This window comes from Motacilla alba, chromosome 13 (assembly GCF_015832195.1).
Source record: "Motacilla alba alba isolate MOTALB_02 chromosome 13, Motacilla_alba_V1.0_pri, whole genome shotgun sequence".
Classification (NCBI taxonomy): domain Eukaryota; kingdom Metazoa; phylum Chordata; class Aves; order Passeriformes; family Motacillidae; genus Motacilla; species Motacilla alba.
The window spans coordinates 10,949,591-10,972,803 of NC_052028.1; the positions used below are offsets into that span (position 1 = coordinate 10,949,591).

The 23,213-nt window shown below is 37.7% G+C and overlaps 1 protein-coding gene across 2 annotated transcripts in view; it reads left to right on the forward strand.

Moving 5' to 3' along the window:
• CNOT6 (CCR4-NOT transcription complex subunit 6) overlaps positions 1–22,939 on the forward strand; it is a 32,685-nt gene extending 9,746 nt beyond the window's left edge. The window contains exons 2-12 of one of the 2 annotated variants that reach the window (XM_038150057.1): positions 4,788–4,901; positions 7,365–7,551; positions 10,869–10,954; positions 11,917–12,006; positions 12,113–12,181; positions 13,577–13,734; positions 14,246–14,400; positions 15,393–15,547; positions 16,506–16,736; positions 17,983–18,185; positions 18,844–22,939. In XM_038150057.1, the coding sequence (XP_038005985.1) occupies positions 4,790–4,901; positions 7,365–7,551; positions 10,869–10,954; positions 11,917–12,006; positions 12,113–12,181; positions 13,577–13,734; positions 14,246–14,400; positions 15,393–15,547; positions 16,506–16,736; positions 17,983–18,185; positions 18,844–19,056 (1,659 nt within the window). In that variant the 5' untranslated portion in view covers positions 4,788–4,789 and the 3' untranslated portion in view covers positions 19,057–22,939. Of the gene's footprint in view, positions 1–4,787; positions 4,902–7,364; positions 7,552–10,868; positions 10,955–11,916; positions 12,022–12,112; positions 12,182–13,576; positions 13,735–14,245; positions 14,401–15,392; positions 15,548–16,505; positions 16,737–17,982; positions 18,186–18,843 lie in introns of both variants that reach the window. The other variant, XM_038150056.1, reaches the window with a different exon arrangement.
• Positions 22,940–23,213: the final 274 nt, after the last annotated feature.

Genomic DNA, 23,213 nt, shown 5'->3' on the forward strand with positions numbered 1-23,213 from the left:
GGGTCCTGGGGAGGAGGAACTGCAGCAGGACCAGCTTAGTTCTGCTTCATGCATTGTAAAACCACAGTGCAAGTGGTAGAGGGTGTGGAAGATCCTAAATTAACTTTGAATTCAAAGCAGAGCAGTCAATTTAAGAAACATTTATATTTGTGGGGAAGGTCATTGGAACCCATTTTTAAGTGAAACTTCAGATTGCATGGAAAAGAGCTTCAGGGTTAAAGGCACAAGGTTACAAAAGAATGGTCTGGGGTGAGCTTCCAGTTGAGGGTTTGGAGAGAGAAAGGGGGGAAAAAAGTCTCTCATATGGGCTATTGTTTTCTTATGAAATCTTTGAGCAACTTAATGGATTGCTTTCTGTCCTGCTACTTTTCAGCAGTTGAGAAGTAATTTATTTGGCAAGTAATACTGCACTGCATCAACAAATGGAAAATATTGTCCAATTGTCTTGTTACTTCTTATTTTATTAGATCTAGATTTGCATCATTTATTCACTGTTTTTAATTAAAGTAGCAAAAAGTTTGAGTAATTCTGCACTTGATCAGGTGTGGTGCTACTTTGTTTACTTTCTCCTCCTGGCTGTCCCCAGATCTGCATTAGTGTGTCAGTGACAAGTAAAAGCAGGTAAAGGGGAAGGAGGGGAAGTCAAAAGAAGTCACTGACATGTGTTAGGAAGTTTCAGAAGCAGAGCTGTAATGCTTCAGCATTGTGATTGAACTGAAGTGTTTCTAAAGGTACTCCCAGATCTGTAAATGGGTTTTATAGATAGTTCATAGTAAGTATGGAAGTAGTTGATTGGATCAGTTGAAATTACATCTGAACACTGTGTTGCTCTTATTTGTTCATAATTTTCTGCACAGTTTTAGAATTCAAGTTTCCCTAATCTAAAGATGATGTTTTAGGGGCAAACTTGACTTCTACATCCATAGTAATAGTAGAAAAGATTGTATTTGGCCTACAGGAGTTGTCCAATACATTTAGTTTTGAAGTCAAGTTAATTTATCATGGTATTATATAAAGCATTTCAGGAAATTAAAAAATGCTGTAGTATAAGGGTGCTTAAAAAAACCCCAAAACCTTAATCTCAAAGTATCTGCTCCCGTACTTATTTTGTTTAAAATCTTCCTCCTCACTGTCTTCCAATTTCATAAAAATGACAGAAGGGTAGAACAGGAAAAAAAGTTGTCACCTTTCCTGCCCTGTCACTCCGAGCAGACTCATTTCTCCATTTTGAAGACACTATTTATTGGTAGTCTCCATAGTCACCTGGAGCATTAACTGCCTCACAGTCCAGCTTCCACTTTGCACATGTCCATAGCCAAGGACACTTAACCATTCTAAATGTCTTATCAGGCAATGAGCTGAACTCCCTTTGTTCTTCTACAGCGAGCAGTGTACCTAAACCAGCTTGGCCTCCTGCTGACGTGGAGCCCTCCATGGCCCTCGTGGCGCTGGTGATGACACTGCCATTGTCCAGGACAGCCCCAGTGCCCAGCCTGGCTGTGCTTGGCCTGGCTGCAGCCGTGGCTGTAATCTGGAGGGACAGGCAGCAATGGGGGCAGGTGCAGCTCCACCTGGGAACATTTGGCTTGGTCTGCAGCGGTCTGTTCTGAGGGAAGCCTGAGCCAGAGCTCCATCACCCACCTGCTGCAGGAGCCAGCTTTGTCAGCTCTCTTCCAGCAGGTTGCCCTCCCTTGACATAACAATCTTCAGGTTTTTCCTTCTCTTCCTGGTCCCTGTCACCCTTCTCTGACGGGGCTGTCAGTCCCTGCTGCCCCTCACCCTGTCCCAGTGCCTGTCTCTCAGCAGCCTCTGTACAAACAAGGCCTTAGGGCAGTGTGTGCACTGGAGGCTTGAGCTGTAATTCCTGTGTCAGACCTGGGCACTGTTGACCTCGTGGGCCTCGCTTGGCTCAGTTTCTGTGGGGCGAGGGGTGTTAATTCTGTGTGGGGACTGAGTGACCTCTGATGGGAGTGGGCAGCCACACTCAGTACAGCTCTCAAGCTCTTCTGTTTTTACAGTTATTAAAATGACAATTTTAATAACCTGGTACAAGATAGTAAACAATTTCATTTGCATTCAAGCATACTTAAATGCCCTTTTCATTAAATTTATGTAGTCTGGAGCATTTTCCAGGAATCCATGTCATATCTTTGTTATAAAGATTTTCTCCTTTACAAACTGATTTACTGTATGCAATAAGAACCTAAGATTAATGGTGTTTCACCATCTGTATTGGTGTAAGTGAAAATTACAGGTGGTATAAGCTCTTCTGAAAATTACCATGATGATTGTTAAGAGCTGCAGTTATCAATGGTTCTAAGGATGTTCAACACTATTTTATGGGTCTTACTAAAAATTACTTTAGTCTGACAAAACTCTATCACTTAATCTGATGTTTACCTCAGCTTTTATGTTGTACTGTAGCAGCTTAGCAGGTGCTAAATTTGGATTTGGGGAGGTGGAGAAAGGAGACAGTAAAAGAGACTGATTTTCTTGAACTACTCCATGCTGTGAAGTTTTGAAATGCAGTTGAAGGTGTTGCGCTTGTATTTTATGGCGTACTGTGAGATACTACCCAAATGTAGCCTTCCTGTCAGTTCCTGAGACATTTTGAGTTCTGGGTGATAGATGTGCTAATGCCTGGTGTGACAGTATCCAGGATGTGGCTGGTGGCAGCGATGCTCTTGGACAGCAGTAGCTCCTTCAGCCAGGAGGCTCTCAAGCATTTACTGCTTTTTTGGCACCTGGTCATCCTAAACAGCAGGGACTCATCCTCTGAGAAATGTAGCAGTGAGAGAGGGGAAACCATCAAGAGCAGGAAGTTTATTGAGAGGAAGGGTGACTTTGTCGAGATGAAGTGATTGGGGAGTGCAGGATCACCAGGATCCAGTGTTAAACCCCCAAATTCTTAAATCTCTAATTGTTTTAGTGTACATTAACAAAACCCACTGGAAAAGTATGTCATCCTCTTGTAGCAGTGAGCAGTGATACACTGCTGGTACCAGCAAAGCTGTTAATTAGTGCATGTGATTGAGTGTGCTCTGGGGAGCGTTGGTGTTTCTGTACTGAATGAGATTTCTGTCTTTGCTATACCTGCCTCTGGAAAAATTGGAACATATTTATTAATTCAGGGAGCAGCAGGAAGAGAAAGCAGTAAATGTCTGACGAAGGTAAATGTTTCCTGACAAGCTGGAGCATTCCTACTTGGTCTTTGTGAATTATATATAATTATACATAGAAATTTCAGAAGAGATGCTCTGTACATTACTCTGATATATATTTTTGCCCCAGTTGCATAGTTACTGCAGCAAGAAGTTAGGCTTTTACCTTTCTGGAGATTGTAATCCACTCCCCTCTCCTTTAATTAGTGAAGTTTGATGAAAAAAAGTGTTACACTTGGCAATTCCCACACCCCGGGTACTCAAATGCCTTCCCTCTGGAAGGAGCCTCACCCAGCTGCTATTTATAACCTGATCCTTTTACCCACAATTCACTTCTTAAAGGGGAATTTCTTTTCACTGCAGAAATCTGGTTTTGACCAGTAGTGGGAGTGGGAAAGGGAAGGAGGAGTGTGACTTAGTAAAAGAGCTGTTATATTAAAGTAAGCATGTGATACCTAAAAGCTTTATTTTAATTAAGATGCATAATTATCAGAAAGTTTTTGGTGGATTTCTGTTGTTTTGTTTAACATGCAGAGTAAACATTTTTCAGTAAAATCAGTAAACAGATTATAAGTCTGGTTGATAGGCTTATTAACTAGGAGTTGTTGTTTGATTTTTTTTTTCATTTTTCAGTTTGCCACAGGAAATGAAAAAATGAGAAAGCCTTAAAAGACTGGGTAGGAAGATGCCCTTAGAAATTTGACCAGTATAGCTTCTTGCTTATTGATTGCTTTTGGGTAGTATTGTAATATTGCTGTAATGTATTTTGATGAATAATTGCATAATGTTGCTTGTATTGTGTTTTTAAGTGTTATTTGAGCCAGCATTGTTTAATTTCTCTATTTCTTATAAATAGATTTATAGCTTGTTGTTTGTTGGAGAGGAATGTTTGCTTCTCTGTCATGGTGCATGATTGAGTATGGTAAAAAGAACCTAGAAAAATTATTCTTGTGAAGTTACCAGGAATGATGTGAAAAACAATGAGAAGAAAGAAGTTGGATTTTGGTATTAAATACCTGGCTGAAGAAAGTGATAGAAATATTTACCTTGGGTGCAGTGTTTTCAGATTGCAGAGAGTAGGGTGAAGGCTGGATTAAAACCTATCACTTTGCAGATTTAAAGAATTGAGGATCTTTTTGAAACCTTAATTCTTTTCTTGATGCTGATTTGTGTGAAAAGATGAGAATTGCAGTAAACCTGGAACTGATGAGTAATCAGAGTTATTAGCAAATATGTTCTCTAGGGGTGTGAGATACCAGTGGTCATGGTCATCCCTTTTTGAAGTTTCATTGTTGAAGAAACAAGAGCCTGCAGTGGGATGTGTTGGTTTTGAGGGACACACAGCATAGCCATGGAAAGTGGTGGGACACAATTTCTAAACTGCTTTGCAGATTCTGGTACATTTTTGGGGCGGCTAGGCTGTTGTCTGCCATTCTAGGAGTATTAGGAATCTCTGTTTTTTCTATTTTATAGCAGTGTTTCCTATTCAGCGACATTTGTAAATTGGCACATTACCTGTAGCTTTGAGGAGTATTTGGTACAAAATTTAAACTGAAATGGGAATTACCTTCTAAAGAACTCTCAGTTTGAAATATCTGTTAATCCCTTGCCTTTTGGTTTCAACAGGAATGCCCAAGGAAAAGTACGATCCACCTGATCCACGGAGGATGTACACAATTATGTCCTCAGAGGAAGCAGCCAATGGAAAGAAATCACACTGGGCAGAGTTGGAAATAAGTGGTAAGGAACTGAGGCACGGTCCTGAGTTAAGAACTCACTGCAAGTGGTGTGGGCTTGGACAAGTCTGGGGTGGAGTTACCTGCCTTGGAGTGAGCCAGCAGAGCACAGGGGTAGCAGCTGCCAGCTCTGGGGGGATGTGTGGAGGGTAGAGCTTGGGCTGGGATAACACGGGGAGCTGTGGGAGGGGTAAGGTGGGGCAAGTGGGAAATCCCCATGTGTAGGAAAGTTTTCAAGGTGAGGATATGGATGTGAACTCCTTGTGTTTTGAGATGATGAAATGAAAGCATGAATTTAAGATTTAATTTCTCAAAGAGAAGAAGGTGAATTTGGAGTTGATCTGTAGTGGTATGTTCTTACTGTCGGTAATGTAACAACAAGTTACTAGTCCATGAAGCAAAAGTTTTCTGTTTAAAAGCACTTGTAAATTTTGCTTTGTTCTTAAGATTAAAAACAAACACCAAAACCTCCACAATCTGTGCAAGCTTTGAGATACTGTTGGACTCTTGAATCTTTTCTGAAAAATAAGATAATGGTCAGAATTCATAAGCATGTATTTCAACTGGTCAACCAAATCTCTTGATTTGTACAGTAAATCCTGAGTTTGCTACAAAAAGTGTTTACAAGGAAATTCAGGCAAATATTTTAAAAATTAAAAAATTTTGTGACATTTTAAATTTAGGCTGTAATTTTGTGCAGATATGGAGGTTCTTTAAGCAACTGCAAAAATGGCCATGTGGGATTTAAAAATAACTGTTCAGTAGAAAAATTTATGGAAATGCTAAACAAATAGTTCTTCAAATTGTGAAGAATCTTTCCATCCAGTTCACTGAATCTGTGCCTTGCTTCCAGTACCACGTGCCTCCCCATGTGAATAGCATTCTTTACTGAAGGTTACAGATGCAGAAACCCAGTTAAATGCTGCTTCAGGAATCAGCATTATACATCAGCATTAGGCTTGGAATCCTCTTGGACATCTGCTGCTCTGCATAGAAGTGCATTAAGTGATGGCTCTTTCCTTTCATGCCTGGTAATCTCACTATAGACTGATTCCCGCCAAGGGAGGTGCTGGAGTGGAGAGCCTGGATCAGGGATGTTGATTGGAAATCCTTTCAGCTGCAAGGCTTTCTATGATCACAGTCACCTGTTTGCATTGGGGGTGGGGAAGAGGTGCTAATTCACTTTTAAAATGCAAAGAACTATCCATTTGTGTTTAAAACCTTTCAAAAGATTTCTTAACGAGCATTAGAGGAGCATCAGTCCCTTAAGAACTGTATGCATTTGCCTTGCAAAATGAAATGTGCAGTATTTTTTGTTTCATTAATGTTCAGACTGTCCTTTCCTTGCAAAGTACTTGGTCACATAACACAGAAAGCCACAAATGTTTTAACTGATCTCATTTAAATCATGTTATTCCACGACAGGCTTTTTTATGCTCTTTGTTTTGTTATAGCTCGCTGGAAATCATACCACTATTAAATATTTTGCTGCCAGGGACTGAGTCCCAGATGCACGTGTCTCAGTGTAACCTTCCCTGGGCACTAAATATGAATTCTTATTTTTGGAGAAAATAATTTAAGGAAAGGAATTACAAAGTGTGTGTTGGTATAATATTAACCAGACTGTTGTTAACCTTGTTGAGTCACAGTGGGCATTTTAAAGTTGTTCCAGCTAACTTTTTGCCTTGGAGAAACTGGTGTTGGTACTCCTAAGGCTTTTGGTACAGTGAGATGATTTATGTAAATGAAAAAGGATTTACCCCTGGAGGAAAAAAATCTCGGAGACAAGAAATATTTTGAGACCTTCTGATGATATCTCACATTCCTTGCATACAGCAGTGTAAAAATCTTGATTCTGTCACACAACTCCATGTTTCCACACTTCGGTTTATACAAAAAATCATACCTTTTTTTTAAATATCTGGCAATAGTTGATACAGCTTTTAGTTGAATGCCAGATGGAAATCCATGTTCTCAACTAAGCATCTTAGTCACCCTAAATATAGTGTTTCTATCTGTTCTTGGCTGGATTAATGCCATGGAGTAAAGATTTTTGGTTTGAAAGATGTGCAGAAATAAGGGATGAACCAAAGCACCATCTCTCATCTCAGACATAAAATATAATTGAAAAAAAATCTGTTTCTTACACTTCTGTTAATGATAAAGTCCTAGTCAGCTAGTTAATATGTTTTGTTTTGTATGGAACTAGATAAAGACAGATGTTTAAGCCTTAAGTAGAGATTGGGAAAAACAACCTCAAGCATCCTTGGCATTTTCTCACACAATGACAAATTTTTCATCTATAGAATTAGCAATTAATGGAGTTTACATTGAATAAAATAATAAAACCCACAAGCAAAACTCCCCCTCAAATTGCGCTGCTCCATACATACTTGAGAAATGTGCTATTATTGCCACATCTATGTATTTTGAATGTCCTGTTTTCTCTTGTACCTTTCTTCCACAGGGAAAGTGAGAAGCTTAAGTTCATCTTTGTGGACACTGACCCATTTGACAGCTTTGCATCTCAGTGACAATTCCTTATCCCGTATTCCTTCAGACATTGCCAAGCTTCACAATCTGGTATATCTGGACTTGTCCTCTAATAAAATCCGCAGTTTACCAGCAGAGCTCGGAAACATGGTGTCACTCAGGTATGTAAATCCTAACAGCAGTTAAAATTGTTCTTTTATTATCTTTGTAGCAACAGTTCAAATTTCAGCATAAGTAAATTCCCCTTTCCTCCCTTCTTATCTGCCTCCCTGAATACTTGCTGTGGGCTCTGCATCTCTAGCAGTACTGGCTTTTGTGTCATCTCCTGTTCTGATGTATGACAGCACAGAATGAGCCTCAGAAGTGCTTGGTTTGATGGCAATCGCCCATTTTATATTTTCCAAGTCAAGTTTCCCTCTCAGGCATCTCTTTCCAGATTCTTTTGCTAATCTTTTATGTGGTGTTTGTCTCAAAGAGTAAGTGAAGCACCAAAAAAAAATTGCTTTTAACTCATAGGAGGGTAGAAAAAAGATCAAATTAAACATTTATAATCATGTTAACTACAATGTTTTCCTATTTATTCATATTTAGTAATTATACTTAACAATAGTCCTTGTTCTGTTTACTGTATAACAATTGCAACATGTAGTATCATCTGGTATGTCAGTATCCTCTCCTCCCCACCTTTGCTGTGATGTAACTGCATTCCTGTGCAAACTGGGGAGGAGAAAAAATGTTGTCATCACAGCTTTTCAAGTTCTTTTTCCTTCAGTTTTGCGATGCTAAGATGTACAAAGTTAGCCTGGAAGTGAAATATGAATAATCGTGCCTATTTAGATTATACTTAAGGCTGCAGCATTTTACTTTGTAAAAACACTGTTACATAAATATATAAATTATTTATGTAAGAGTAAATATTTACAGGCAACAGTTTTTTGCCCTTGACCCAAAGGAAGAGCCTTATCTTGGGTTTATTAGACAGTTGCCAGTAATTGCCTTCATTGCTATTAATTTTGAAGACACTTCTGAACAGCTTTCTCAAATCCAGAAAATACAGAGTCTGACAGAGCAATGGACTGCCAGCACAGCTTTCATGAAATTGGAAGCAAAGCAAGTTTGCACATAGAAATATCTGTCATTGCGTTTTCCTCCCCTTTAGAAAAGTCCACTCTGTTGGAGAGGATTAAACTAGCTGATTAAATTGGTGCTAAAAGCTCAAATTCCAGAGCAGTTCAAGCCTCAGCCTTGGAGGCTGAGCAAAGGGACCTTGCTTTTTGAAGTATAATTGGCAGCTCTGTTTTGTAGCATGTTGTATAGTTGCTTTCAACTGGAGAGGAGTCTGTTCTAAGCTCTAGTTCTTTTCCTTATTTCAATTAAAAGCAGTTATTAGTAACAGGTTTCTTCCCTTGTTTATTCAACTCCTTGGATATTGTGGGGTGCAACCCTAAATTTGTTGGAATAGTCTCAAATTCATCTTTGTACTTAATTATCCTCCTTTCACTCTTTTTAAAGCATTTTTGTAAATGTAACACTTGTGACATGGAGATAGCTTAGCAGTGCAGAGTCATCAGTAATGTCAAGTCATTCTGCCTTCTTCCCAACACTTCTGATTTATTCTGGCTGATTCTATGAAGCTTCAGCTCTTCAATGTCCTAAGTTTCTTCTGAGCAGAGAAGGGTAAATCTTGTAAATGTGAAATGTGTAGCTATGGTCTAGGATCACATAAGCTTTCTATTTATGACAAAAACACAGCAGTTGAGCCCAGATCTCTCGATGTGAAAAGCTGTGCATGAACCCACTGTGCTCCTCAGTTAATTGCAGCTGCTCCATGTTTGTATTTTTTTTCACTGTAGTGTAAGTGAAGAAAAGCCCATAAGCACATCCTGTGTGTGAGAGCACATTACAGGCCCCAACTGGCTCAGGGTTTTGTGTTCTAGGCTGGTGTTGCTGCAGATTCTACTGTTCAAACTAACCGTAATTCAACCGTGGGCATTGCTGATATCCCAAGCCACAGAAATCATTTGTGCTCTCAACACTGAGAACTGATAACAGCTCCCACACCTGGAGCCCTGGGTTTGGTCTGTACTGTGGAGCTCTCCCAAGACTCCTTTCATCTCCCTTTTTACTGCAAGTAGTTGAAAAAGGAGATGTCAGAGCAGTAGAATTTCTGATCTTTGCAGAAAAAGGAGAGAAAAATAAACAGTGTAACATGTTATCTTGGAAAGCTCAGCTGTAAAACAGATCCTCTTGAAATGCTTGAAAGAGCTTGAGTGCACCCCCAGTACATTTGCAGATGACACAGAGCTGGGTGGAAGGGCTGATCTGCTGGAGGGCAGGAAGGCTCTGCAGAGGGATCTGGACAGGCTGGATCCACGGGCTGGGGCCAGAGCTGTGAGGTTCAGTCAGGGCAAGTGCTGGGTCCTGCACTTGGGTCACAACCCAGCAGTGCTTCAGTTTGGGGGAGCAGTGTCTGGGAACCTGCCTGGTGGAAAAGGACTTGGTGGGGGTGGTCAGCAGCAGCTGAACGTGAGCCAGGTGTGCCCAGGTGGCTGAGAAAGCTGATGGCACCTGGCCTGGATCAGCAGTAGTGTGGCAGCATGACCAGGGCAGTGACTGTCCTCCTGTGCTGACACTAAATCAAATCCTGGGGTCAGTTCTGGGCTGCTTAGGACAAGAAAGACCCTGAAACCTTCAAATGCTGTTCTGTAGAAATCAACAAGAGTTAGATTAACTCTTGTCCTCCAGGTTTCCTTTTTCTTTTTGTTGCCCAGAAATACTTGTCAAATCTCTAGGTACCAAGTTCTAAATACTTTTGAGTAGCAACTTTATATTGATTGATTATAGGAAAGTCTTCACTGATTATTGGGAATCCATTTAGGAATGTGAAAAGTATTTCTTCTGCCCAATTTGTTGGGATATCAGAATTCAGGACATGAATTCTGTTCCTGTCTGTATATTGCTTTTGTGAGTTTCAAAGCACATATTTTGCCTTACCACTGAAATTATGAACCCAAACCAACAGAAAATTACCCCTGTAAATGACTACTGCATGGTAATGCCATAGCTGTAATAATACTGCTGTGATCCTGGATTTTTTAAATTTTATTTCAGAGATATAATTTCCCTTTATGTCTTAATCACAGCTGACCTGTTTCATGGTCTGGTTTGTCTGAGCTATTACTGCATCATCACTTGTAGATACTAAAGTGTTTAATTATTGCTAATGTTCACAAAATGTCTGACTGTTTAAGATAAACTCTCCAAACAGATCCTTTTCTCTGTACTTCAACATAATATGTTTTGTCTGGTGTGTGTGTCTGAGTACAGCAGGATTTCCCTAACAATTGCTGTTTAGTCTCTGAATTTTTCAATATTGTGGTTTCCTACTATATTGATTCTCTTCTAGTTCAATTTTTGTACTGCTGCAGATAAACGTTGCTCTGTTTTCAGACCCATATGATTCTTGCTCTGTCTACAGGGAACTACATTTAAATAACAACCTGTTACGAGTTTTACCTTTTGAGCTGGGAAAACTGTTCCAGTTACAGACTTTGGGTCTGAAAGGTACTGCTGTTTTTTTCTTGGTGTCTGTGCTTGTTTAGTGATACTGCTGCTGAGCTGTAATGGCTGTAGTCTGCTGGTTGAGAAAATGTTACTGATTAGCAATCCAGATGTAGCTGCTCACTCCACATTTATAAATACTGTTACTTAAGGATTATTTAGAAAAATAACAGGTTTGGCAGAGCAATGCCCGTAGAAAGAGGTTTCCTTTTCTTTTTGCAGACTGTGCAGAAGCTTTCTGTTGCTTGCATGGGGGTTGAATGCAGTTCTGCTTAAACTAAGAAATAGTCTGTGGTTAACTGTGGTACATCTCCAGCCAGAAAGGGAACATCCTTTGTACAGCTGCAGGGTTCTGTGCTGTTTGTGCAGCAGCAATTTAAGTCTTCTCATTTTTTTCCCCCACTCTGAACTTTATGGATTCTAGCTATAAAATTGCTGACCTTGGGGAATTTTGAGTGACAAAATCAGAAGCACTGAGAGATATAATACCTCTATACACTGTTAAGTCTCAAAAGTCTGTTTATCTCCCCCATAAAACTGGGCACTTGCAGTGTGTGTTGTCCATGACAGCTTCTGCAATCTGCTTATGTTTGGCAGATGGCAGAGTCTCTGCTGAGATCTGACTGTCAGATCAACTGCTGGGGGATGTTTCACACTGAGCAGAGGTGGCTCCTGTGTTTGTGCTCATCAGCTCTGCCTGTTGTACCACAAGTTCTTCACTGCTCTTAGTCCAAGCACCACCTTTGGGATGCTCAGTCCCACAGCAGAATCAGTGGGGAATGTTGTTAAACTTCACTAGGGCTGTCCACACATCCAGAGTTTTGTGGGACTGGAGACCTGAGATCTGAAATTCTGAAGTAGTTCATAATAGATCTTGTCTCCAAGATATCAGCTTTCAACACTGCTATGCAAGTCTGCAAAAGTTCTGTGTATTTTATTCAATATTGCTGTGAATTGGTTTGTAGGAAACCCACTTACACAGGATATTCTGAACCTGTATCAGGAACCAGATGGGACACGACGGCTACTGAACTATTTGCTTGATAATTTGGCAGGTACTGCAAAAAGAAGTAAGTGATCATTCTTCAAACATTTATTTCTGCTGTGTTAAATAAATGTGATTATGACTTGTTGTATCTCTATTTTAAAATGTTCCCATAGTTTCGACAGAACAGCCACCTCCAAGATCCTGGATTATGTTGCAAGAACCAGACCGTACAAGACCAACAGGTACTGTAACACTTCAAGGATTTCTCATTTCTTTCATTTTCCTTTTAATAAAAGCTGTTGATCTTTACTGGAAAATAAGTTAATGCTTAAATTAACCAATCATCTCTGCAGTGCTGACCAGCCAGCTGAAGTCATTCTGTCCCAGTTGGAACACCTGTTCCAGATTTACCCATCTTTCACTCTAAAGTAATTTCTTTTTAATTAACGTCCCCCTCACAGGAATTGAAACTGTTGTTCACAATTAGTTAAATGGTGGAATTATAACAGACTTAATTTAACATTTGTTGTAGAATAAAAAAATTGAAGCATTTGAGCATGATTTCCAAAAAAATGTACCATTCTTTTAAGCAACCAGGGCATCATCCTTGATTCAGCATTTTTCTTGCTGTTGGGATTCAGGTCATATTTAATTTTTGCTATTTTTTTTCCTGCATAAATTGTTTAAAATACAGTCTTTTCTATTTAGCCACACCCCAAAAATCTTAGTGTATTTCTCAATTACTGCAGTGTCTTCTCTTTCAGGGCTGATAATTCTCACATTATTAAGGTGATTGCTTCAAAGATCATGATGTTAATGCAATGTCTGTTTTGCTGTCACCTATTTATTTGTTTTCAAAATGCTAGACTTTGACCCTAGTCAGACCAAGATTCTTTTCTTCAATTCTCTATATCTTCAAACAGTGGTCTTGTTTCTTTTTTCTGCATTTGAGAGGAGCTTCCAAGTATCTCATTGTTGTACTACAAGTTCTTTAAGTGCTTTTTAAAAACAAACCAACCAAAAAACCCAACAAAACAATCCCCCAATTCCGTGCTGCTGGATTGCCTGTCAAATTGCCCCAGCCTGTCTCATTCTTGCTCCTGTTTCAAAATAATAGAGAGATGAGATATTTCTTGTCCTATGCCTGAATGGCTTTTTGAGGTGAAAATATTTGAGGGGTTAATTTTCTACACTTTTTCTTTGTGTGAAAGGATCCTCACCCTGCCTATGGATCTGTTACAGTTTGTGGTGGCAATAATTAAGGTAGATTTTAAAGACTCTAATTGTAGACTTGCAGACCTTTGTGTAGCTGGCAGATACAAGTGTTCAAATACTGTTTTTCACAGTACAGCACCACTTTGCATAAAACACATTTTTCTGCTCTTCACTGTGTTAACCATATAAAGGGGGGTGTTTGTTTCCTAATTAAATGCTAGAAGACAGCTGCCATAAGTCCAAACATGTAATTTGTCTCCCTAGAAGAACTAACAATTTTTTTAGCACTGGTACACATGCTGTGTTTTGGTTGAAACAAATGAAGCATGAATTGATAAATTTGCAGAAGACAAAAGTCACAAACATAATTGTATTTTTTTTTTTAAATCTATCAGTCTGTAAGTAAAATTATTGTTCTGCAGCCTTGTTTTCTGTCATGTGTTACAACGTCCTCTGTGACAAATATGCCACCCGGCAGCTGTATGGCTATTGTCCATCCTGGGCCTTGAACTGGGAATACAGAAAAAAAGCCATTATGCAGGAAATACTGAGCTGCAATGCTGACATCATAAGTCTGCAGGTAAAAAAAATACACCATTCTTTCTTTTCCTTTTTTTATTCACGTGTGCTGGTTTCTTCACATCAACTGTATTTTTAGTAAACGGTCTGTTTTCAAAACCTTCTGCAAACAAAAGAAAAAGAAGTGATGTTTAGAACATTATTTGTTGCTTGACATCAAAAGAAGGCTCTCAGCCCCCGCAGTTGGAATGGGAACCAGCAGCCCCTGATCAAAGCAGTGTTGGTGGGGGTGTCTTTGTGCCTGTGTGTGTATGTGGGGCTGTAATTGACACATTTTCAAATAAGAGGCTTGAGATAATCATAACTCCAGGGATTACAGAAATTCATTTATATTTTCTTAAAATAAGGATATTGCTCTTGAATTTGCATTCTCTGATGTACTTAATTCTTAGATTTTTTTTTCCCCTTAAATCTAATTTGAAAATGATTTACACTTCTGAAGAGTCTAAATAATATCTGCCTTCCATATTTTGCTAATAGTACGTTCATGCTGTGCTGCCTTAACTTTACAGGAGGTTGAAACGGAGCAGTACTACAGTTTCTTCCTGGTAGAATTGAAAGAGCGTGGCTATAATGGATTCTTCAGTCCAAAATCTAGAGCTAGGACAATGTCAGAACAGGAAAGAAAACATGTTGATGGTTGTGCAATATTTTTCAAAACAGAAAAGTAAGTGATGTGGTTTTCTAAGCCTTCTGTTGTCTCATGGTGTCTTTTACATAATTTCTCAGGTAGATCTTACAATTCACACAGTTGGGCTTTAACTGTGCTTTTGTAGCTAGGAAGAGTTATGATACAAAACTTTCCTACCCCTGGAAAGACTGGTTTATATGACAGAGATCATTCTTTGTGGAACTAGCAGTAAAAATTTAACCTTGAAATATTGAGTTGAATGAGATTTCATTCTGTTTGAGCAATGCTGGTTGGGAGTTCACTGAATTATCCTTCACTTGTTGATTCTAATAACAGAAAATGAAGGAAATAATGAAAAAATAATAACATTTTCTTGCCTTTTGTTTTGGTTGTTTTTGTTTTTTGTTTTTGGTTTTTTTTTGAGTAAAGGAATTTGTAATCCCCCAAATTGCAGAAATAAGGCCTCAGATGATATTGACTTTTTGATATGTTAGCCTTTTGGTAAAGCAAACAAGGGATTACTACACACTTCTGGAAAAAAAAAAAACAAAACCCAGTCATTTAAGAGCTGCAGGATTTACTGGTTGTGTCATATTGCACTTGTACAACTTTGGGTGTGATGGTAATAATGTCCCTTCCTGCTTCCATTCCTGTGTACCCATAAGTAAATGTAGGTGCCAGTTTTGCAATCTAGTGGCTTGGAAAATTATTTACTTCCTCTCTGTTAAATCTGCATATTTGAACTAGGAACAGATGCAGAGTTAGAAACAAGCATGACTTCTCTAAAATACCTCTCTCTCTCTATCAATAAAATATTTTAATTGTAACTAAGGTACTATAAACTACATGAAAATTGCTTTGAAAACTAAATCACTTTATTTCAATTTAGGATTTTATGAAATGATGTGACTGGCTGAGCTTTTCACATCATAAATGTGTTTGAGCTTTAATTAAAATGAGAATTACTGATAACCTTTCCAACTGTATCTGGCTGCTGAAAGCAATTACATATGACGTTTTTCTTTCAGATTTACTTTGGTCCAAAAGCATACTGTTGAGTTCAATCAACTAGCAATGGCAAACTCAGAAGGTTCAGAGGCTATGCTGAACAGAGTTATGACAAAAGATAACATTGGAGTCGCTGTTCTGTTAGAACTGCGAAAGGAATTGATAGAAATGTCATGTAAGTCCCACTTCATTTATTTTTAAAATAGATGGTATTTTGTAAATAAAAAAAAAATTACTTTTATTATAATAAACAAGAGAAACTAGGTTCTGCAGGTGAATTTGGCTTTGCAGTTTGCATGGTCAGAGAAATTTATTTCCAAAGAGGATTTTGGGGAAAAGTCATATTGCTTAAATGATGAGGGGGTTTTTTTTCCCCACTTTTTAAGGAAAAAATATATAAAAACTTGAGTGATTTTGTTGTTTGGTTTTGGGTTTTTTTCTTAAAACTATCTACAAGTATCAAAGAATCAGGTGGTGTTAGCTGTGTGTTTCTGGATCATGTATCTCCATCATTTATTTTCTTTGCTGTCATGCCTAAACAAACTGTGTGTTCTGCCCTGTCATTCTTAATTTAGGAAATGTAAATTGGCTTTATAAGTGTCACAGTGGGAACCTACTCAACCCGTGTTATATTTATCCAAATGATATTTTATTAATTCAGATTGTAGCAAACAAGCCTTTTAAGAAACATTTCCAGCAACAAAGGTAACTTAGAATGTGGATAACTTAGAATTCAGGGCTCGCTGCCTAGTATGATATGAACACAGCCTGTTTGCTATCATAGCCAGAGGAAAGCTGCTGTAATTTTTTTAGAAAAACATTATTTGCCTCTAATTAGGATTATCCATTACTTGTGTTAATTTTCAGTGAATATAAAAGCATTACATTTAACAAGATAGTCTGTTAATGGTCTTGAATGTGAAATATCATGTCTAATGCTTTCTATCAATTAAAACACTTGTTAAATGTAAGAGGAGTTACCTGACCCTCTTCATTCAAATGGTTTTAACCCTCTTGAAGTCATACTGTTTTGTTGGGGTTTTTTTGTCCCTTTAAACATTTTGTTTAAATTTTTGTAGTAGTGTTTTCTGTCACTGACTGATTTTAAACAAATAACTGATTTTAAATTTTAGCTGGAAAGCCACATCTTGGGATGGAAAAGCAGCTAGTTCTTGTAGCTAATGCACATATGCATTGGGACCCAGATTATTCTGATGTGAAGCTGGTTCAGACTATGATGTTCCTGTCCGAGGTAAAGAACATTATTGATAAAGCTTCTCGTAGTCTCAAACCTGGTGTTTCGGGAGAACTTGGAACCATTCCACTTGTACTGTGTGCAGATCTCAATTCTCTACCAGACTCTGGTAAGAGTTCTATTTCTTATTCTTTAGACTGTTTCAAGTGTGTAACAATTGTAAATTTTTCTGTTTAGAGAATGCATTGTTTGATAATATAAGCTCTATAGGTGCTAAGGAGAGAGAAGGTAGGAGAGAAGGAGGAGAGAGAACTGTTTCATTTGTGAGTGACCTTATTGCTTGTGCTGTAGTAGAGCTGTATCTGATCTTTCAGAAGCATTTCCACTGTGATTTTGTTCCCTGTTTGTTCCTGTATTTTAAAATATCTTCCAAAAGTAACTGGAAACATGAGTGTGTTGCTGATAATTCAGTTTTCTTAATTTTAAGTGTGAAAAGAAATTTTGCCTTCAAATTTGCTACCATACTATAATTTTCTGTCATGTTTTACAGCTTCTAAAATTCAATACATCCCCTTCAGAAGGGGACGTTCTGGAGCTCTTTATTAATGAGACTTTGTTTCTTGACTTAGTGGCAACTTTATAAAGTGCAAGGAAAGAACATTCAGTGACTGCCACCTTGCTTGCTCATGTACCCAGCTCAAGAGCCATCCTTCATCTCCATTCCTGGTCCCTTTCCTTCTGGCTTCATCTTGGCAACTCTTAACATTTGTTAGGGTTTTAAGGAGCAGTTAATTGCTCAGCAGTAATGGAAATGGGATTCTTTTTGATCCAAGGAAGGCCAGTATCACTAGTGATTGCAATGACCAGTTCACGTCTGGTTGTGTCTTCAAAACAACTTAACTGCTTCTTTTTACCTTCCAGAACTTTAACACAGCTATTCTGAAATTAGGGCACAACCATCATTTTATGTGAGACAAATCTAATCAATTTGGCTTTGCAGCCTCTTTAAAGGTAACTTCTTTTGAAGTAGTGTTTCAGAAGTTGGCTTTTTTGCAACACTTCAGCTGAAGAACATTAAACAGCAGGACCTGAGCATAAAAGCAAGAAGAGGCAGCCAATAACTAGCATTGATAGAATTTTACTTCTGATTTTTTTCATCTTCCCCTTCCCAATCTATGCCTTATTAATCTTCTCTTTTTTTCCAACCAAAGTGTGTCTCTTTGTTCTAGGTGACATTTGCTCCTGATACTGCAGGGCAATGTGTATTTTAAAAGAACTGCTGTTGATTGTACTGTGTATTATCAAGGTTTTGGTTATATAAAGCCTAAAGTTGCATGTCTGACTTCAAGTACCTACATACACTTATTTGCTGAATGTTTTTAATGCCTTCTTGTTTGTGATGTTTCTCCTCACAGGTGTTGTTGAGTACTTGAGCACTGGTGGAGTGGAAACAAACCACAAAGATTTTAAGGAACTGAGATACAACGAAAGTCTTACTAACTTCAGCTGTAATGGAAAAAATGGGACAACAAATGGAAGAATTACACATGGTTTCAAGTTGAAGAGTGCCTATGAGAATGGTCTAATGCCTTATACAAATTACACATTTGACTTCAAGGTAAGGACTTGCTTAAATTTTAAAAAGGTTTTCCATTTTCAAGTGTAACTAGTGTGATTTGCTCTGTGAAGTTGTTATATAAGTTAATCTGCGTAGCTAAGTTCACCAAGTTTATACTTAAAACATAGCAAACTAGAATGCCCAACCCTTCAGTCTCCTAGAAACCATCTTATTCTTTTTAAGAACTTGAAACAGCTTTACAAGAGTTGGGGTGCTCCGAACCTTCCCTGTAAACAGTAGGAGTTTGTGTTTTGATACTCCAAGCTAAATGACAGGGGCACTCAAGCTGTCAAGTGCAAGGAAATAATCTGTGTTGCTTCTGGAAAAGTCTAAGCTCTCTGTTGGGAAAACAGAGATTGTTTGGTTTTTTTCCTCTTAAAAATCAGTGAAATGTGATTTGAAGCTCTCTAGGAGGTTGGAAATTGAAACCCACAAAAGCATAGCAGAAGTGATAAAGGGTGGCCTTTTCTTTTGTTTTCCTAATCTATATTGAGCATCCCACTGGATATAGGAAGGAGAAATCTAAATTGTGAAGTACTGTAGAGAAGGAATGGGATGTTTCATTACTTGTAACGCTGAGCTCGCCTCTTGTTCAGAATAATAACTTGAGACAAGAATAAATACTAACAATAATCTTTTTTTCCCCCTCTTGTTTTAGGGTATTATTGATTACATCTTCTACTCTAAACCTCAGCTAAACATACTTGGCATTCTTGGACCTTTGGATCATCATTGGTTAATAGAGAACAATATAAGTGGTTGTCCACATCCACTCATCCCTTCTGACCACTTCTCACTTTTTGCACAACTGGAGCTTTTGCTGCCTTTCCTGCCTCCTGTAAATGGAATCCATCTCCCTGGCAGGAGGTAGTCAAATACATTTTAGAGGGCAACCTCAATCTAACTTGTACAATTGTAAAATCTGAATATAGAGGAGTGAGGTATGGCCAACAGGGATTTTTTTTTTCTTAATAATCTTAATCTTAAATCTAATTATTTGCTAAAGACATAGTAAAAGCCAGGTGCTATCAACAGACACAATTCTGAGCCCAATATACTTTGTATACTGTTCCATAGTGATTGGTGCATTTGCACCTTTCTTTAATACATTACAATTAACCTTCTTGTTTCTTTTCTCCAACGTGACATTTTCATGCCTTGAAATAGGGAATTGTTATACAGTGTATTCTCTTTGCACAGTTATCTGTAGCACTACTTTTTTGAGGCCAGTAGGAACATCCACAGAACATTCTCCGTACTTCACTCCCTCCTTTTTCAGACTTGTTTGTAAAATATAGAATTTGAATTTAGCCTTTATTGATTGTATATGAACAACAGAAAACCTGATTTATGAGATTTTGTACTTTAAAAAAAAAAAAGAAGAAAAATCAGATTTGGAAAATGATTGTATTGTAAACTAAGGCTAAATTTTTATCTGTTTTCATGTGTTATAAAGGCCAGCGTGTAAAAGAGGTTGTCACAGGTTTTCTCTGCTAATGATTTGCACTGTTAGGGTTTCGTTAGCCCTTTTATACTACTTTTTATGTTCAATTGAGAACGTTGCTTTCAAAATCCAAACCTATAAAATATTACTATCTTACAGAGATAACAAAATACATTCTATTTCTGATAAAAAAAAAGAAAGAGGCATAGAGTTCTCACAGAACAGATAAGCTGAGCAGTGAATATAAGTAGACCTGTATGGATTGAAAGTTATTGCTGATGTGTACACAGTCAGACATTTTTTTCATCTCTGACTTTTGAAGTAAAATCAAGGATACTTGTGTACAGCTTCTTCATTTCTGTTTCAAATATTTGTCCTATCTCCACTGTGCCTGCTTAAATTTGTTCTCAACTAGCACTGCCTGTGCATGCAGAGAGATCCTGTGCATCCTCTTTTATTTTTTTAAATAATGTTAACACTTGTGAAAATTTTATGAAGATACTTTTGTATAAGCTGTGGCATCTTTTTTCCTTTGTGAAGCATTGAATATCACACTTTGGAACATGTTCAGGTTATGGGTACACAGTTTCTAGCTTCTAATGCCCATGCACTGCTTCTTTCAGTGTCATTGCACAGTGCCGTTTTTCCCACTAAGAGTTACTATCATGTGGATTCTCTTTTGTTTGTGTGTTCCTCAGTTTCTGAAAGTATAATTCCTTGAAGATAAAAACCTAGCCCTACATATTCTATTAATGAAGCAGTGTAAAATAAATGCATCTTCAATACAGGTCCCAAAGACAATTCTTCAGATCATATTTTAAAGTGACCAAGTCTTATTTTAAAGTGTCAAGCAAGACCGAAGTTATAGTGTACCCTCAGTGCCATTTGTGTCATGAAGCCAAGTATATAACAGCTTATAAATTTAACTTCTCTATTTGTATCCTAAAAGGGAGAATTCATCATCTCCTTAAACTAATTCAACTTGAATAATAAATGTAAAAAAAAAAATTAATAATGGAGATAGAGCTTGGTCTTAAACAGCTTTTGTTTCAGCTGCGGGCAGGGAAGCAAAAGGACACTGAGCATTAAGAGAAAACTTTCTAAATATTGTGAATTTTTTATATATAAGAGAATTGATTGGTAATAATGATTCAAAATTTTATTGAAAAGTAGTCAGCACACAAGTGTGCTCAAACCGTTCTGTTTTAAGCTCGAAGTAAAAATTGCAAACAGTTCGGATGCGTAAAATGTACATTTTAAAATTTCAGTGCAAGAAATTTTGATCTTGAATCCTTGTCTGGGACCTGATCTCTTGGGGTTATCTTGTTTTGGTTTTAGTTGTAAAAACACCAAACATGTCCAGTTTATAATCAGTACATTGAAATGCTGGTAGTATTGCTGTAGTAGATTTAATGCGTAGTGTTATTTTTTTCTGTTTGTTTTTTGGGGTTTTTTTGTAAAGTGTGAATAAAAGGTGTTTTACTCATGTTTCCTTAATGATGTCTTGGTAATGTACATCATGACAATTTCCAGTAATGATGAGCCAATTTAGCTTGTCAGACTAAGCAAACTATTTTTCTTTTCTGATATCTGGATTGTGTAAGGAGTCCAGAAAGCTTTACAGAAGGGGAAGGGAAGCACTTACTCATTTTGTATTTTTTTAGAGGGGGATAATTTACTTTAATAGATGCTGGAGCTTGAGTGCACTTGTTAGATTCTAAAGGTTTGAGCTTTATCCAGTATGTGTTCTCCTCTATTGCTTAGTCTTAAAAAAGATTTGAATTTATTGACAGCATGTGAAAATATGGCCCCTTGTGCTTTTGGAGACACAACTGTTCCTGCTTAGTCACCTTATGGTCTAAGGGTCCATTTGAATAACCATTTCCTCCAGCTTTTATAGTGGTCCATCAGGTCCTGATTGAAAACCCTCTGAATCCATTGAAGACACTCCTTTGACTTCACTGGGTTTTAACTGGACAGCAGCTGTGACTCAGGGGCTGAAGGAAGGAAGGAGAAATGTTTTGAAAATAGGGAAAGACCAGATGGCACCAAAACAGAGCTGAGATAAACTTTGTCAAACAATCTCTCAAAGAAAATACATTCTTGTGTCAAACAAATCTAACTCAAAAGTCTCAATTTCCAGCTATAACATAGAATAAGGCAATAAACCGTGTCTTCACAAAATCAAAATGTTTGCTTCATAGTTTTTAACATGAAATGGTTATTTGCAATATTTTTATTCGAGGTGGTTTTGGGTGTTGCCATAATGTACCTTCAGTGTTCTTGTTGTAAAAGCACATACAGCAAAAGTTGCAGAACATCCTTGGGGTTGAAAGGATTTATTTAGGTAAGACCAGGCTTTTTTCCACTTAAAATACACTCTGCCATATCTTGTCTAGTTTTATTTACATTTACCAAGAGTTCTGGGTGTCAAAGTGTAAATTGAACTACACCCTTAAATAAAACAATTGTTTAGACTACAAGACTAATACCACAAGTTACTGCTTTTAACATAATACAAGTAGGGGGGTAAAGAGCATATGAATTGGAGTGTGTTGTAATTATTTTGTCCTTTTAGCAGCTTTAAATTAAAGGTAAATTTGGCTAGCATTTGACTGAACTGGTTTTAAGAACATTGTATGCATCGTTGATGTAACTTCAGCAAATCTCTGAAGGTTGTTTGTTTTGGTTTTTTTTTTATAGCAGGCTTAGAAAATAGCTTATGCTTTGCTTTTTCAACCATGCAAAACCTGTAGGAAAGACAAAATAATTGCAACACCATTGTGGGGGAGGGGGAAAAAGAAAACTAATTACACTGTAAAACTTTGAAAAGTTCAGTTAACCGCTTCAGTAGCAAAGCCTTTCTCATCCAGCCGGACACAGTATTTTTTAGTATGTTAACTGCTATTCTTTTCTTTTGGTTGCATAAATTTGTAACACTTAAGTGTCTTGGTATGTTTAAGTAGTGTCTAAAATAGAATATCTTAGTCTTTATTCACAGTACTTCTGTATAATGTGTAATGCACTGGACTAACTCTTGTTTACCATTCATGTAACAAAAACCAGCACATTATCTGCACTAAGCTCAAAGAATGTTGCATTTGTCTATAGGCAGCTCTTCAATAAGATAAATGGGAAACTGAATATGGTCTGATGGTAAACAAGGGCTTTTACTGTTCTCTTCAGTGGAACTTTCTTCTTGGTCAAATTTTAACTAGTTAGTATTATATTTATATACAGGGTCTTCTTTTTCTTTACCAATGTATTTTCCTACTCATAGCTGACCAATAAATCCAGTATCTGTTTGAAACCTTCTTGAAGTCTAATTCATATTTTAACTTAATTTGTAAAAGTCTTCCTCAGGAGTTAAAGCCAAAGTGAGTGAAGTGTGTGAAGAGTATAATGGAAGCATAAGGAACTTGCTGATCACAGAAAGACCTTGCTGTGCTTCCTGATCTGCACACCAGAAGTCTGCTCTGCTCAGTTGGGTTTGGATTGCAAAGTGAAGGCATGATCAGAAGTGCCTCCAGAGCTTGTGGACAACCCTGTCCAAACCTACTCCGAGCTCGACTCTTTATCTTCAT